This window comes from Equus asinus, chromosome 8 (genome assembly GCF_041296235.1).
Source record: "Equus asinus isolate D_3611 breed Donkey chromosome 8, EquAss-T2T_v2, whole genome shotgun sequence".
NCBI classification, from domain to species: Eukaryota; Metazoa; Chordata; class Mammalia; order Perissodactyla; family Equidae; genus Equus; species Equus asinus.
The window spans coordinates 28,357,878-28,374,076 of NC_091797.1; the positions used below are offsets into that span (position 1 = coordinate 28,357,878).

Here is a 16,199-nt window from a genome sequence, read left to right on the forward strand (position 1 = left end):
CTGAGGTTTTCCACCCAAATTCTCCTAGTAAGTTCTCAAACTTTTATGTGCAGAAGATTCACCTTGGGAGTTTAAAAACGCATATTCGGGGTGCCGGCCTCGTGGCTGAGTGGTTAAGTTCGCGCGCTCAGCTGCAGACGGCCCAGGGTTTCATCGGTTCGGATCCTGGGCACAGACATAGCACCACTCATCGAACCACGCTGAGGCGGCATCCCACATACCACAACTGGAAAGACCCACAGCTAAGAATATACAACTATGTACCTGGGGGCTTTGGGGAGAAAAAAGAAAAGGAAAAAAGTAAAATCGTTTTTAAAAAATGCATATTCCGAGGCCAGCTCTGTGTTCTAGTAGTTGAGTTTGGAGCACTCTGCTTCGGTGACGGGGTTCCCGGTTCGGAGACCCGGGCTGGACCTACACCACTCATCAAAGCCATGCTGTGGTGTGACCCACGTACAAAATAGAGGAGGATTGGCACGGAGGTTAGCTCAGGGCCAATCTTCCTCACACACCCTCCCAAAAGAAATGCAGATTGCCAGGACTCACAGGGAGTCTAACTGGACGGGTCGTGATGGGCATGAAGAATGTGCATTTGTGCAGTAGGCCGCAGGGAGTTCTGATTCAGGAAAGTTTCTGGTATCTCCCTTTGAGAAGCATTTTTAAAACCATTACCCTGAGGGTTTCAAACTGACTCCTGCCCCGAAGAGTTTCCAGTCAAGAGGAATTTAAGCATTTAATTCATGCCTCTCAGAGGAAGAACAGAGCAGAGAGTGATCTTCTGGCCATGTCGCATTAGGCAAGTCAATAGACTTTTCTTAGTCCTTAGTTCCAGTTCGTGCAAAAGAGAATTCCTGCCTTACATTCCCACCAAATGGGGTCATTTGTAAAGCTCAACAAAATAATAAATGTGAATGGACAAGGTATTATAACCCCATACCGACCCCCCCACGGCTACCAACCTATTCTTATGCTAACGCTTGTTACAAAAAAGCAGAAGAATTGGACCCTATCTTATTCTCTTTGTTATGTCTCTTAGAAATAACTAAATTCAAGCCAGGACACTTCTCATCACTTCCCACGATTATTCTCTTTTGTGTTATGCGTCCCTTGGAATGCTCAGACTGTGCCTGTCTTGTCCCAGCATCTAGCACAGTGCCTAGAACATAAAAGGTACATAAATATTTGTTGAACAAATTATGAACAATGACCATGATCTCAAATTAGAAGGTGGTGCAGGATCCTCAGTTCTCCTCAAGGGAAAAATAAATAAAACTCAAAACCAGGGTCATGGGTGATTCATGGAAAGCTTTTTTTGGATTCAATGTGGCTTAGCCACATTCTCTTGCCTATGAAGACATGCTGCTTGAAAATGTTCCAAGCCAACCTGCAACGTTAGGGAACTTTCTAAGAAGTAATGGAACTTGGACGAGGAAGTGAGAGCAAAACTGTGCCTGTAAAAACATGAGAGGTGTGGGGCCGGCCCCTGGAGTAGCGGTTAAGTTTGCGTGCTCCACTTTGCAAGGGTTCAAGGGGATCCCAGGCACATACATACACACCCCTCAGGAAGCCATGCTGTAGGGGAGTCCCATATACAAGATGGAGGAAGATTGGTGTAGATGTCAGCTCGGAGCCAATCTTCCTCACCAAAAAAAAAAAAGAGGGGTGTGAGTGGGAATCAAGGTGATGAGTGGATGGATGCAAGAAACTTGGAAGCGGGAATCCTGAGAAATTCATATATTTATCCAACAAATTGGGATGATGAGGTGAGAGTGACAGAAAGCATAAAGATGAAGAGAGCAGTACATTTACTCGCTCATTAAACAAATGTGTATTGCATGCCTGCTTTGGTGCAGATGCTCCTGATGGAAAGGTGATTGAAAGACAGAGTTGCTGCCTGCATGGAGCTTCCAGTTAACAATCCTTCCGTCGGGCTACACAAGTTTATTGAGCACTCACTATATCTACCACCTTGTTTTGGATACTGATGATACCACAGTTAATGAAAGAGATAAAAATACCTGCCCTTATGGGGGGTGAGACACTTTACAAAAAGGAATCGGAGAAGTGAATAATATGTTAACATTAATGCAGTAATCAAGCAAAGGTAACTGGGCCGAGCAGGAATACAAGGCTTAGGGAGAGACAGTGATAAGGACTGAGCTTCGGAGGGAAGGGAGCCGGGCCGGGGAGAGCGGGAGACCCGGGCGGGAGAGTGTCCCTCAGTGGGAGGGGCCAGGCTTGTGGGGCTGAGCGCTGGGCCTGGGGACCTGGGGACCCTCTAGCCTCCAGGGTCCTCCTGCGTCTTCCGTCCTGACGCGGTGGGCGGGAGACTCAAGTGAATTACTGCATGAAGCGCGGGCGCGAGGCCGGCACCCAGTAGGCCCTCAAGCAAGAGTGGTCAAACCTCGAGGCGAGTGGAGGCCCGGGTGGCCCAGGGAGGGGGCCCGCACGGCACAGGTACTGGAGGGCGGTACCCTGCTCCCCGCCCCCGCCGCCCCTGCTCCCCTTCCTCGCCCCTTGCTCTTGTCCCCCGCCCGCCGGCCCCAACGCCCGCGGGTTCGGCCGCAACGGCTCGGGAACCGCCGGCGTCCGCGTGGACTGCGCCACCAGCCCGGCCGGGGCCGCGTCCGACTGCAGCGCCCGCACTCCCGCCGCAGCCGGGGAAGCAGGTGAGCCGCCGCCGGGGACGCCCGGGGACCCGGGGCTGCGGGCTGCGGGCGGCCGGGTGCTAGGGGCCAGCCGCCCGTCACACCGGGAGGGGCTGCGTCCGTCACCGGCAGCGCCAGGCGCGCCGCAGGCGCTCGGTGAATGTTTGTGGAATGAATGAATGACGGTGGTCCCTGGGAGCTTCTCTCTCAGAGCTACTGTCTCCACGGCAATGACAAGGGACAATGCGTGCGTTTTGCAAGCTGAATCCTTTCCAGCTTGGTCGTCTGCGTTGTCAGGAGGCGCAGAAGTGGTCTGCTGCGCGAGCCTCACCCGACCGCCCATCCACCTCCTCCTGAGGCCTGCCGCCCACACCCTCCTCGTTCTTGCAGACTTACCGCTTTGGTTCATTTTGTTCTTCTGACTGAGCCCCCGCTCCCACCCCACTTGGCCCCTTTCTCTTCCTATCAAGTCCTATTTATCCGTCAGTGACCCGGCCGTGAAGCCTCCTCCAGCATCCCCACCCCCAAAATGAGCTTCTCTCTGACCCCCCACTGTTAACACTCTCACCAGGTCGCCTCAAAGTAGCTTGTTTATCTGTCTGATGGTCAGCTCCGTGAGGGCTGTCGTCTTATTAGCCATCCGCAGCCACTAGACAGAGTGACTGCAGGGTACTGAAAGCAGGGCTCTCTGCTTGTGTCTCTTCTGTACACCACATACACTCCCCATAAAAATGTAGGTAGTAAGGGGCCAAGAGCTGTTGTTTCTGAGGGAATTACAAATGCTTGTTTTGAAATTTTGCAAGTGAATTTTACCTTGCCATGATTATAGAGAACATATGAAAGATGACCATAATAGTAATGGTCTCCAACTGGTCTTTTTGCCTCCATCTCTCCTATCTTCCACTGTCCACTAGAATGTTCTGTGAGAATGGAAATGCTTTATACCTGCACTGTCCAGTATGGTAGCCCCTGGCTGTTGAGCGCTTGAAATGTAGCTAGTGCGACTGAAGAACTGAATTTTTTATTTTAATTAAGTTAAATTTAAATAGCCACTGGCAACTGGACAGCACAGTTCTAGACCATACCACTGACACGATTCGTCTTCCCAAAGCATGTCTCTGTGCGTGTTACTACTCCTCCTCAAACATTCTAAATAGCTAAAATATCTAGCTTCAACCCAGCATTCAAGACTCTGCAAGAATAGTCCTCAACCTAATTTTTTGGGTTTAGCACGGACTTTACTCAGATCTATTGAATTAGTTGCCTTATCTCTGTCATTTTATCCTGTTCTCTTGCTGAAATACTTTGTTTGCCTCCCTGCTCCCAGTGGAGACAGAGTGGAGCTCAAATTCTATCTCCCCCAGGAGGCCCCTCATCCCTCTAGGTTGGGATTATTAATCCCACTCTGTAGGAGATCACATGGTATTTGGATGTGGCATCTATTTTGGACTCAGAAAGAATGGGTTCAATTCTGGCTCTGCTATTTAATTGTTGGATGACTCTGGGGAACTCACTAAATACATCAGTAAAATGAGGATAATCATTACCAGGAAAATAGCGCCTATCTCTTGAAAGGTTGTGTGTGAAGAACCTGGCATATGGCTGGGCAGCAATAAATGTGAATTCCTGTCTTTCCCACCTCTAAACTCTTAGAGCAGTATATTTCGATATTATTGTTCTACTACATTTTGGAGACTTTGTTCTTTTGTACCCCCAGAGCACCTAGCATTCAGCAAATGTTTGTGGGACACGAAATTAACTGACCACAGGTGAAATAGCGTTCTTCACACAGGTGAAATAAATGAAGGCCAAGCGTGCATGTGGTAGAAATGTATAAAACTGTGAAAATAAAAGCAGACAAACTTACCAAAGCCTAGTCTAGTAGATGGGGGCCACCTCTTGGAATATAAATGATGTGGAATGAAGACAGTAAAATGGAACACTACTTTCTGTAACTGAACTAGTGGGATATAATACCTCCAAAGGGGATGACAACAGAAAAGTTAACTTTGAAAGAAAGTTAGAGAAATTCTTGGGGGATAAACTATAATTCGTGGTGGGAGGAGATGAGGATACTTTGTGTCTTCCACAACAAGGCTCTTGGTGCAGAGGGCAGACACTGGTGGGCCACAGCCTGGATCTGGCCTGCAGAGGTGTTTTGTTAGATATATACTGTGTTTTAAAAAATATGTAAAGTAATTGACAACATTTAAAAATCAAGAGATTTCACATAAACGTCTGGAATTATGGCTTCTCTTAGAAAAGATCAGATCTGGCCATGCTGGGCCCCACAGGACCCATGGCAACATTGCTGGTGCCAAGTAGCTGCTGCTGCGTTCGCCAGTCCCACTGTTCCCACCCTGCTTTGATGCTCACATGTTGCCTGCTTCACACTCAGCCCGTCTTAGTGCCACTTTCAGAAACAAAGTGCTGGATTCTAGACCCAGGATCAACTCAGGATGGCAATTTTTATAATCTCAATATAATTTATAATTAGCAGGTTAATTAGGCTCTTTTAGTTGCCAGGAACAGATATATTCTAGTAATGGAAGGTTATTAAACGATTACATGGGAAAAGTGGGGGAGACTGCATCAATATTCCTACGGGTGAGGGAAGGAAAAGGGAAAATATTACTTATGTTTTAATGTACAGTTCTACCTTTTTTTAATGTAAAAGACACGAAGCACTAATTCACTTGTGATACATTGCAAAATACCCCTTCCCTTCTCTTCTATATTCCCTAACCACATTCTCGCTTCTTTATTGAATTTGAGGTCTTTAGTTCATAGGTGTTATACAGCACACTCCTGCTACCCAAAGCTTCGAGGGTAAAAATACAATATATAACTGTGGCCCGGTTACTTAACTTTTCCAAAACCTCAGTTTTACCACCTATAAAGTGGGGATAATAGTAACACCGGGATTGTTGTGGGAATTAAATAACTCATGAAAAGATGTAGTGCAATGCTTAGTGTATAGTAAGTGTCCCATAAATGTTGGTGACAATGATACATGATCATTCTGAAGGAAAACAAAGTTGCCGATACATTAAACTTGTTTGCAGCCTTACCTACCAAAGAACTATTTGTATAATCTACTTAATTTGAGTGTTCACCTATATATTTTATAACGGAGTGATATATATATATATATACTTTTTCATATTTATGAGGAAGATTTTCAGAGTTTATGCCTTTCTTATTATTCAAAAACACAGATGATCAAGAATGGTTACACTTTCTCCCAGAGATGGATCTATATCCATCCCCATTAACTTCTCCTCCTCATTCTCTTAGAAGAGCAAGACGATACAGATTTTTAAAGCTTAATGTGACCCTTAGAGATCATGTGGTCCAACCATGTCATTTTATGGACAAGGAAACTAAAACTCAGTTTCTAAGAAACTTGCCCCCACTCATACAGGTAGTTAGAAAAACAGCCAGGGCTAGAACCCCAGTCTCCCGATACCCTGTGCTATGCTTTTGCGGCCCCGCCATGATGCCACAAACTGGATACTTGACAGTCATTCAGGAAATGTTTCTTGAGGCCCTGCTAAGTGTCAGGCACTATTCTGGGCCCGGGGATACAGACATGAATGAGTCAAATTCCTGCCTCTTGGACTTATGTTTTAGTGTGGAAAATAGACAATGGACAAATAGGAAAATATTGAATCAGGTGCTGGCGAGTGTTATGAAGAAAAGGGAAAGGTAAAGAGATGATGGATGCTATTTTACGTAGAGAAGGAGTTAGAAGGCACTGTATTGACCACTTAACCCTTAGCGTTTTCAGTGAAAATTTGTGGTTAATACTGATCTTTACCTCTTGATCATTTCCCTGCAACATAGCAACATAATTGAATATAAAGAAAACTAGGCTTCCTAGCAGGACACCTGGGTTCTAGTCCTGACTCTACTAAATAGCCAAGACTGTTTAAACTTCTGGGCTTTGGTTTCTCCATTTAGAAAGTGAGAATAATACATACCTTGCATTCTCCATAGGGCGGTTTTGAGCATAAAATTGTACAAGACACGAGAAAGTTTTAGAAAACTACAATGTATTATGCAAACATAAGATACCATTATAGGTATCTTATGATATCATTATAGGTATTTCCATAAAAATGTGCCAAGGGTCTAGATATTTTTTTAATTGTTTTTGTCTGGTTTCTTTCCACTCATCCAGGAATGATGCAATCAGAAAGGAGCCTCCAGGGTTTTGGCTCTAGATATAGGCAAAATTCTTTCTCGTATGATGTTAAGCGCGACGTGTACAATGAGGAGACCTTTCATCAGGAGCACAGAAGGAAGACCGCTTCCTCTGGGAACATGGACATCAACATCACCACCTTCAGACACAACGTCCAGTGCCGGTGCGTTTGTGCGCTCATTCAGCTGCCGCCACACCGGCAGCACGTTCAAAACCCTACTTGATTCCTTTGGTGACTACTTCTGTCTTCCTCTTCTGAGTTCTTCTCACCAGAACCCTTAGCTTCCTGAGTAATTTCTCTTCAGTTTGTGTGTGTGTGTGTGTGTGTGTGGTTTGTTTTGTAACACCTTCTTGATTGTAAACTTCTTGGGCATTAAGACCTTGGCTGTCCCTCACAGCATCTGGGGATATTTAATAAATACATAGTTTGATTAACCACCATTATCAGTTTAGGAGACAACAAAACAAGCAATCAGGGTGGACAAATTAATGATAGCAAAATGAGATCCTTCTCATCTCTTATCCAGCGGTGCCCACATAGTACTCATAGTCGTCAACAGAGAAGCACCACCTCTGAAAGTCAATGTGACGACGTAGGTCCTTCAGTTCAGGGGCTCTTAACCTGTTTTTGTGCTATGAACCTTCTAGCAATCCAGCAAAGCTTATGAACCTCTTTTCAGAATTTCTTTTGACTGTTTTTATTGTGGTAAATATATATATAACATAAAATTGGCCATCTTAACTACTTTTAAGTGTACAGATCAGCAGCATTAACGACATTCACAATGTTGTGCAACCCCCACCACCATCTGTTTTCAAAACTTTTTCATCACCCCAGGCAGACATTCTGTACCCATTAAGCAATAACTTCCCGTTTTCCCCTCCCCCAGCCCCTGGTAACCTCTCTTCTACTTTCTGTCTCTACGAATTGTCTATTCTAGATATTTCATGTAAGTGGAATCACACAATATTTGCCTTTCATGTCTGGCTTATTTCACTTAGAATAATGTTTTCAGGGTTCATCCATGTTGTAGCATGGATCAGTACTTCATTTCATTTTAGGGCTGAAGAATGACATTTCATTGTATGTATATATCATATTTTGTTTATCCATTCATCTGTTGATGGACATTTGAGTTGTTTTCACTTTTTGGCTATTGTGAATAATGCTGCCATGTATATTGGCATAGGAGTAACTGTTTGAGTCCCTGTTTTCAATTCTTTTATGTATATACCTAGGAGTGGAATTGTTGGATCATACGGTAATTTTATGTTTAACTTTTTGAGGAACTGACAAACTTTTTCACAGCAGCTACACCATTGTACATTCACATTAGCAATGTACAGGTGTTCCATTTTTTCCATAGCCTCTCCAACATTTGTTAGTTTCCTTTTTTTGTTATAGCCATCCAAGGAGGTGTGAAGTGGTATCTCATTGTGGGGTTTTTTTTTTTTTTTGCATTTCTCTAATAACTAAATATGATGAGCATCTTTTCATGTGCTTATTGGTCATTTTTATATCTTCTTTGGAGATATGTCTATTTATTTCCTTTGCCCTTTTTAAAATTAGGTTGTCTTTTTGTTGTTGAGTTGTAGGAGTTCTTTATATATTCTAGATATTAAACCCTTATCAGATGCATGATTGGCAAATATTTTCTTCCAATCTTTAGGTTGTCTTTTCACTCTTTTCACAGTGTCCTTTGGTGAACAACAGTTTTTTTTTTTCCAAGGAAGATTAGCTCAGAGCTAACATCTGCTGCCAATCTGCCTCTTTTTTTTTTTTTTTTTTGCTGAGGAAGATTGGCCCTGAGCTACCATCCATGCCCATCTTCCTCTATTTTATATGTGGGACACCTGCCACAGCATGGCTTGATAAGCAGTACATAGGTCTGCACCCAGGATCCAAACCAGGAAATCCCACCCACTGAAGTGGAGTGCATGAACTTAGCTGCGCCACTGGGCTGGCTCCCTACTGTTTTTAATTTCAATGAATTCTGACATCTATTTTTTTTTTTTTTGCCTGTGATTTTGATGTCTTCTTTAAGATACTATTGTGAAATCCAAGATCATGAGGACTTTCCCTTATGTTTTCTTCTTTAACTCTTAAATTTAGATCCTTGATCCATTTTGATTTAATTTTTGTATATGGTATAAAGTAAGGGTCCAAATTCATTCTTGTGCATGTGGATATCCCATTTTCCCAGCACCATTTGTTGAAGAGGCTATTCTTCCCTCATTAAATGGTCTTGGCCAGAATATTTTTTAATGCATAAAATATATAGGATTATAAAAGAAACCAGTTATACTGAAATATAATTGTCAAAATATGAAAAATTCCAAAATTTAACACAGTGGGTCTAATAATTACCGTTATTTCAAAGTAGTGATGAATATAAATGATATTTTAAGATATCTGTAGCAATTTTAATGTAATATGAAAATGTTTGTGATTTCTAGTGGTGACGGTCAAGTTCTGCTGGTACTGCTGTGGTTTGTTGTCAATGTTCATTATTGAGAGAAATACTAAGTTTCAGTTAGGAGGTTAGTGAAAATAAAGATATGATTTTTCCTAAGTTCACATACCCCCACGAATTCTATCTACAGACCCCTTGGAGATCCACTAACCTGAGAATAAGAACCCTTTGTGACCTACAGCACACTATGAACCCTAATCACTCAAGTTGTACTCACTCACACACTGGCTTTATTAGTCTCTCTCGTCTCTTGATTTATCACCCACAATTGGCATGTTTTTGGTGACAAGTGAGGAAGGCCTGCACACAGCTCTATTGCAAACCTTCCTCTCTCTGGGGCTCTCTCTTCTCCTTTGTCCATATCCTGTCTCTTGCAAGTTGTGGTCTCGTATGTCCCTCCCCAGACTTCCATCACTACTTACATTTTCTCTGCTCCAGGATGGGTCAGAGGTCAATGTCAAAGACGCCATCTGAGGGCCACATTGGCTTTGTTTCTGACAAAAGGATAGTCTTTGCCTGACTTATACCTCATCATAAACAAGTACTACCAAAGAAGTTCAAGCTGACTCCCGTCCGCCTGACCCGTCCTTAGACACTTATGTCTGACCCGTCCTGCCTCCCCTGGGCTTTTGTAGCCGCTCTCCTTCCCTATTTCTACAACAGACAGTTACATCCACTTCTGAACTTTCACCTGAAAGGGAGCACAGCACTGTGGTTAAGAGCAAGACTCAGGAGCCAGAGTGCCTGCTTGTGAGTCCCAGTTCTGCTGCTTCCCAACTGTGTGACCTTAGGTAAGCTATCCAGCCCTACTGTGCCTCGGTTTCCTCATCTGTAAAATGGGGGTGATAATAGCACCTACCTTGTAAGGCGATTATGAGGATTTAAAGAGTACTTATAAAACACCTTGCAAATAGAAAGCACTATATAAATGGGACTTTTTTTAGTAAAAAAAGTAGTCTTTTAAGTCCATCTCTTCCTCTCTGTAGAAAACCTCATCTCTTTCCTCATTTTCTCCCTTTTAGTTAGCAAGTGCAAATGCTCCCTTTCTTGTCAAATCTCCCCTGTGCTTTCACATGGCCTCTGACACTCCTCGCTTTTAGGATGCCTTAACTAAAATCCAGATTCATGTTGAAATGCTTATCCTATTTCCCCACCAGCTTCAATTTCTATTCCTCTATATTCCTCTAACTCCTTCCTTGATTCCTTTAAGTGTTAGATTCTCATCATTCCGTGTCTATTTTATTTTTTGCCATGCTGAAGAGCTTTGAGGACTCTGCCTAGGGTGGCTAGTCTTCTGCCAAGTGGCACGTGGAGAGGAGGGGAGGCTGGACCAGGTGCAGGATGGCATTGTCCCAGTGCCATGCTCTGCTCTCCTCACAGACGCCAGAGTTGGAGAGAGCGCGCTCTGTGCACCTGCCTAACACCCAGGGACTCTCATATAAATAGCAATGTGATGTTCCTTCCAAACCAATGGTTTTGCTTCTGGCTCCTGAGCAGAATTTAACAGCTGTCAATAGGAACCATGGCAGTAATAGAGTGGACAGAACACTGACGAGCTGGTTTCTAGGCCCCTCTCTGCCCACACTTACTACTGTGACCTTGGCGAAGTCACTTACACTTATTTGGCCTTAACTACCTTAGGGATAGTAATGCTTATAGTTGTGAGAGTCAAACATGTGTGCAATTACTTCTTTTCTGAGCATGCATTTCAGGCGTGCATACGCTGAAATTATATTTGTTGCTATAGTCAAAGCCCAATTATCCAACGACCGCTCCTACATGAAAAATCTTTATACTGTTTGCTTTCGGCCCATACTAAAATGTCCATAGCAAAAAGCGATTTAAAACCAAATTCGTTTTACTGATTGATTGATTGATTGATGTTGATTCTGCTGTTTTAGATGATCTAAAGGTTAAAGTAGGTTTTCTCAGTCTCAGCATCTTTGACATTTTGGACCATAAAATTGGGTTGTCCTATACATTGTAGGATGCTTAGTAGCATCCCTGGCTTCTGCCCACTAGAAGCCAGTCATGATAATCAAAAATGTCTCCAGACTTTGCTAAATGTTACCTCAGGAACAAAATTGCTTCTGGTTGACATCCACTGGGGTAAAGAATAATAAAGCCTTATTTTATTGCCTTTTCTTTATGTGGCTAACTCCTTAAGCACGGGGCTCCATATTCTATACTTTTTATAAATTTCTACACATTACAGGTCAAAGCCATAAAGAGTTAATATTTGGTAAAAAATTTTAGTATATGGGAATGATGTGTATGTGTTCATTGCTCCTGCCAGCCACCAATGTCACATCTCAGAAGCTGTCCTTATCAAGGGAAGGCAACAACAGTCCATTTCTCTGCTGGAAAATTGGTAGGTTTAATTCTTTCCAAACATTCTGTAAAAACAAAAACCTGATGGGTACACTGGACTTACAAGACTTATTTCTTGTCATATATATGGCACTGGTTCTCAAACAGGGGCGATTTTGTCCCCTAGGGACCATGTGGCAATGACTGGAGACATTTTGGGTTGTCACAACTGGGGTGCTACTGGCATCTAGTGGGTAGAAACCAGGAATGCTGCTAAACATCCTACAATGCACAGGACAGCCCCACAACAAAGAATTATCCAGTCCAATATGTCAAAATGTCAATGGTGCTGACAAGAAACTCTGCTGCACGGGAAGAATTATGCACTGTGCCTTCTCTTGGCTATGTGGCCGTTGTCTTTGGAGAACCTAATCAAGTCTCTGTTCTTCTCTCTCACAGCTGCTCATGGCACAAGTTCCTAAGATGCATGATTACAATCTTTCCCTTCCTAGAGTGGATGTGTTTGTATCGATTCAAGGATTGGCTTCTTGGAGACTTACTGGCCGGTATAAGTGTTGGCCTTGTGCAAGTTCCCCAAGGTAAGGAAGATATGAAGCCTTTCACACACAGACAATACATCAGACTTTTCCACTTGCCCAGAGTAAACAATTACTTGTGTTAGATGAATAGAAGAACATGTGCATTCCTTTCACACCATTACCATTTATTCCCTTACCTGCCAGATTTTGAACTCTTCCAGGGTGGTTCCAAAAGACTCAGTTTAGTTTAGACCCCTGAATAATTTCAAGAGTATTTGCAATGCCTACTCATGGTCATTTTTTGTTTAACTAGTCATTTCATACTCACGTGGCTACAATAGACCTCACTTAGCATTGATTTTACTTAGAAAGGTGAAGGATAGAAAACACAGCATGCTAACATCACTTCACAAGCCTCACACCCAGCAGTCCAGGGGCTACTCTCTGGTCTTCCAAGTGGCAGTTCTGACATAAGACAGCAAGGTCACACAGATAGACACAGGAGTTGTCTAGGCTGTAGAAACCTCGCTTCCCAAATAGGAACCAACATCTCTTATAATTCATGTAACTGTTGCTTCCAGGGTCCCACGAGCGACACGCCCGGTTACAGGAGTCATTGTGCTCAGAGAAGCTCAAAGCTAGGGCTTCCCACTGGATAGTTACCTTTCATTCACAGTCCTCTTGCTCTAGATAGAGTTTACTATTTAGGCTCATTACTACCACAACCAATGTTGGCTGGTAACACAGCTGACATTCTACCATTGTCAGGTTTCCAGAGAAACAGAGCTAGAAAGTTAACCCAAGATCAAATTTATCCACAGAGAAAGAGAAAGGATTTTGTTAATCTTTTACTCACGGTAGTTCACAATTCCCTACGTAGTCTTTAGACACCGCTATTTCTCTATTCTTCTGGGGCCAACAAGGCAGGATTGAAACTTGTGATTGTACAGGTTGTATAAAGAACGAAAGACGCCAATCAAAGGGGCAAGTGGTAGCTCAAGTCCAACCCTGGCACACGGCTGTTAGTTGGAGAAAAAGCATCCCTTTTTAAAAAATTAATTCTTTATCATACAGTAAAATTGACTTTTTTCCCTTTTGGTGTACAGTTCTCTAAATTTAAGCACATGTATAGATTTGTGTAACCAACACCACAATCAAGATACATAACAGTTCCATCAGCCCCAAAACTCTCTTGTACCATCCCCACTTTTTAGTCACATTTTTCCCTAATCTTTATCCTCTGGCAACCACTGATCTGTTCTCCATCACCATAGTTCTGTCTTTTTGAGAATATCATATAAATGGACTTATACAACATGCAACTTTTGAAGGGTGGCTTCTTTAATTCAGCTTTATTTCTTTGACATGAGTGCAAATTGTTACATGCATCAGTAATTCATTCCTTTTTATTGCTGAGTAATATTCCACTGTATGGCTGTATCACAGTTTATTTATCCACTCACTTGTTCATGGACATTTTGTTTCTAGTTTTTGGCTGTCACAAAGTTGCTATGAACATTCATGCACGGGTTTTTGTGTGAATGCAGTTTTCATTTCTTTAAGGTAAATCCCCAGGAATGGTATTGTTGGTCATATGGTAAGTGTATGTTTAACTTTATGAGAAATTGCCAAACTGTTTTCCAGAGTGGCCATGCCTACCATTTTACAGCCCCACCAGCAATATATGAGGGTTCTAGTTCCTCCAAACTCTTGTCAGCACTTGATATTGTCAGCATTTTTTAATTAAACTTTCTATTTTGAGATAATTATAGATTCACATGCATCTGTAAGAAACTACAGAGAGATCCTTTGTATCCTTTACCCACTTTCCCCAGAGGCAACATCCTGCAAAACTGTAGCTCCATCTCACAACCAGGATATTATCATCGATACAGTGAAGATACAGAACATTTCCACCACCACAAGGATCCCTCATGTTGCCCATTTGTAGTCACCCCCGCTTGCCTCCTGCCCCATCCCCTGCTTAATGCCTGGCAATCATTAACCTGTTCTTCATTTCTATAATGTTGTCTTTTCAAGAAAGTTATTTAAATGAGTCATACAGGGATTGGCTTTTTTCACTCATCATAATTCTCTGGAGATTCATCTAGGTTGTTATGTGTGTCAATAGTTTATTCCTTTTTATTGCTGAATAGTATTCCATGGTGTGGCTGTACCACAGTTGGTTTAAACACTCACCCACAAAGGACATCTGGATTGTTTGCAGCTTTGGGCTATTATAAATATAGCTGCTATGGACATTTGTGTGTAGGTTAATGAACACAAGTCTTCATTTCTCTGGTATAAATGTTCAAGACTGCAATTGTTAGATTGTATAGTAGTTGCATATTTAGTTTTTTTAGAAACTGCCCAGCTGTTTTCCAGGGTGGCTGTATCCTTTTACATTCCCACCAACAATCTGTGAGTGATCCAGTTGCTCTGCATCCTCACTAGCATTTGGTATTGTCACTGCTTTTTATTTGAGTTATTCTGATAGGCGTGTGGTGAAATCCCTTTGTGGCTTCAGTTTGCATTTCCCTGATGGCTAATGATGTTTAACATCGTTTCAGAGACTAACTTTCTATCTCTATATTTTAATGAAGTGGCTCTTCATGTCTTTTGCCCATGTTCTGATGGGATTGTTTGCATTTCTACTGTTGAGTTTTGAGAGTTCTTTATATATTCTAGGTACTAGTACCTTTGTCTTTTATGTTTTGCAAATATTTTCCCCCAGTCTGTATCCTGTCCTTTCATCCCCTTAACAGAGTATTCACAGAGCAAAAGTTTTAATTTTGTGGTCTAGTTTTTAGTATCTTTCATTTTAGCCATTCTGAGAGGTACGTAGTGGTATTTCATCATGGTTTTAATTTGCCTTTCCCTAATGACTAATGAGGTTGAACATATTTTCATGTTCTTTTTTGCTATCCTCATATCCTCTTTGGTGAAGTGCCTGTTCAAGTCCTTTGCCCATTTTTTAACTGGGATTTTTCTTTTCCTATTGTTAATTTTTGAGAACTCTTTATGTATTCTAGATATAAGTCCTTTGTCAGACTTCTGATTTGCAAATATTTTCTCTCAGTCTGTAGCTCATCTTTTCATTCTCTTACAGTGTCTTTGACAGAGCAAGAGGTTTTAATTTTGATGAAGTCCAATTTATCAGTTTTTTTCCTTTTATGGATTGTGCTTTCCTTACCCCATATAAGAACTCTTCATCTAACCGTAGGTCATAAAGATTTTCTCCTATGTTTTCTTCTGAAAGTCTTACATGTTTCACATTTAGATCTATGATCCCTTTTGAGTTAATCTTTATGTAAGATATGAAGTTTGGGTAAAGATTTATTTTTTGTTACATTTTCAACATCATTTTTAAAGAAGACTACCCTCCATTTAATTGTTTTTTCACTTTTGTCAAAAGTGAAATAGCCGTATTTTTGTGGGTCTGTTTCTGGATTCTCTCTATTCTGTTCCATTGATGTATGTGTCTATCCTTTTGCCAATCTCATGTCTCAATTACTGTATCTTTATAATGAGTCAAAATTGGGTACTGTGATTCCTCCAACTTAGTTCTTTTTCAAAATTGTTTTAGCTATTCTTCCATATCAATTTTAGAATCAGCTTGTCAACATCTTCAAAAGATCCTCCTGACATTTTGATACCTTTTGCATTAAGTCCATAGATCACTTTGGGGAGAATTGATAACTTTATTATGTCGAATCTCCAATAAATGATTACAGTATGTCTCTCCATTTATTTAGGTCTTCTTTGATTTCTTTCATCAGCATTCGTAGTTTTCAGCATACAGATTCTGTACATGTTTTGTTGGATTTATACCTAAGTATTTCATTTTGGAGGAGATATTATATATGGTAATTAAAAACATTTTTGTTTTCTAATCGTTCATTGTTTGTGTATAGAAATACAATTGATTTTTGTGTGTTCACCTTGTATCTTGCATCTCACCTAATAGTTCTAAGAATCTTTTGTAGATTCCCTGGGATTTACTACATTGATAATCATGTCA

At 41.8% G+C, this 16,199-nt stretch overlaps 1 protein-coding gene across 1 annotated transcript in view; it reads left to right on the forward strand.

Annotated features, from left to right (window-relative positions):
• The first annotated feature begins 2,024 nt into the window (after positions 1-2,024).
• SLC26A8 (solute carrier family 26 member 8) overlaps positions 2,025-16,199 on the forward strand; it is a 67,436-nt gene continuing 53,261 nt past the window's right edge. Inside the window, exons 1-3 of the mRNA XM_014830922.3 lie at positions 2,025-2,669; positions 6,832-7,018; positions 12,099-12,238. Of these exons, the coding sequence (XP_014686408.1) occupies positions 6,834-7,018; positions 12,099-12,238 (325 nt within the window). The 5' untranslated portion in view covers positions 2,025-2,669; positions 6,832-6,833. The remainder of the gene's footprint in view (positions 2,670-6,831; positions 7,019-12,098; positions 12,239-16,199) is intronic.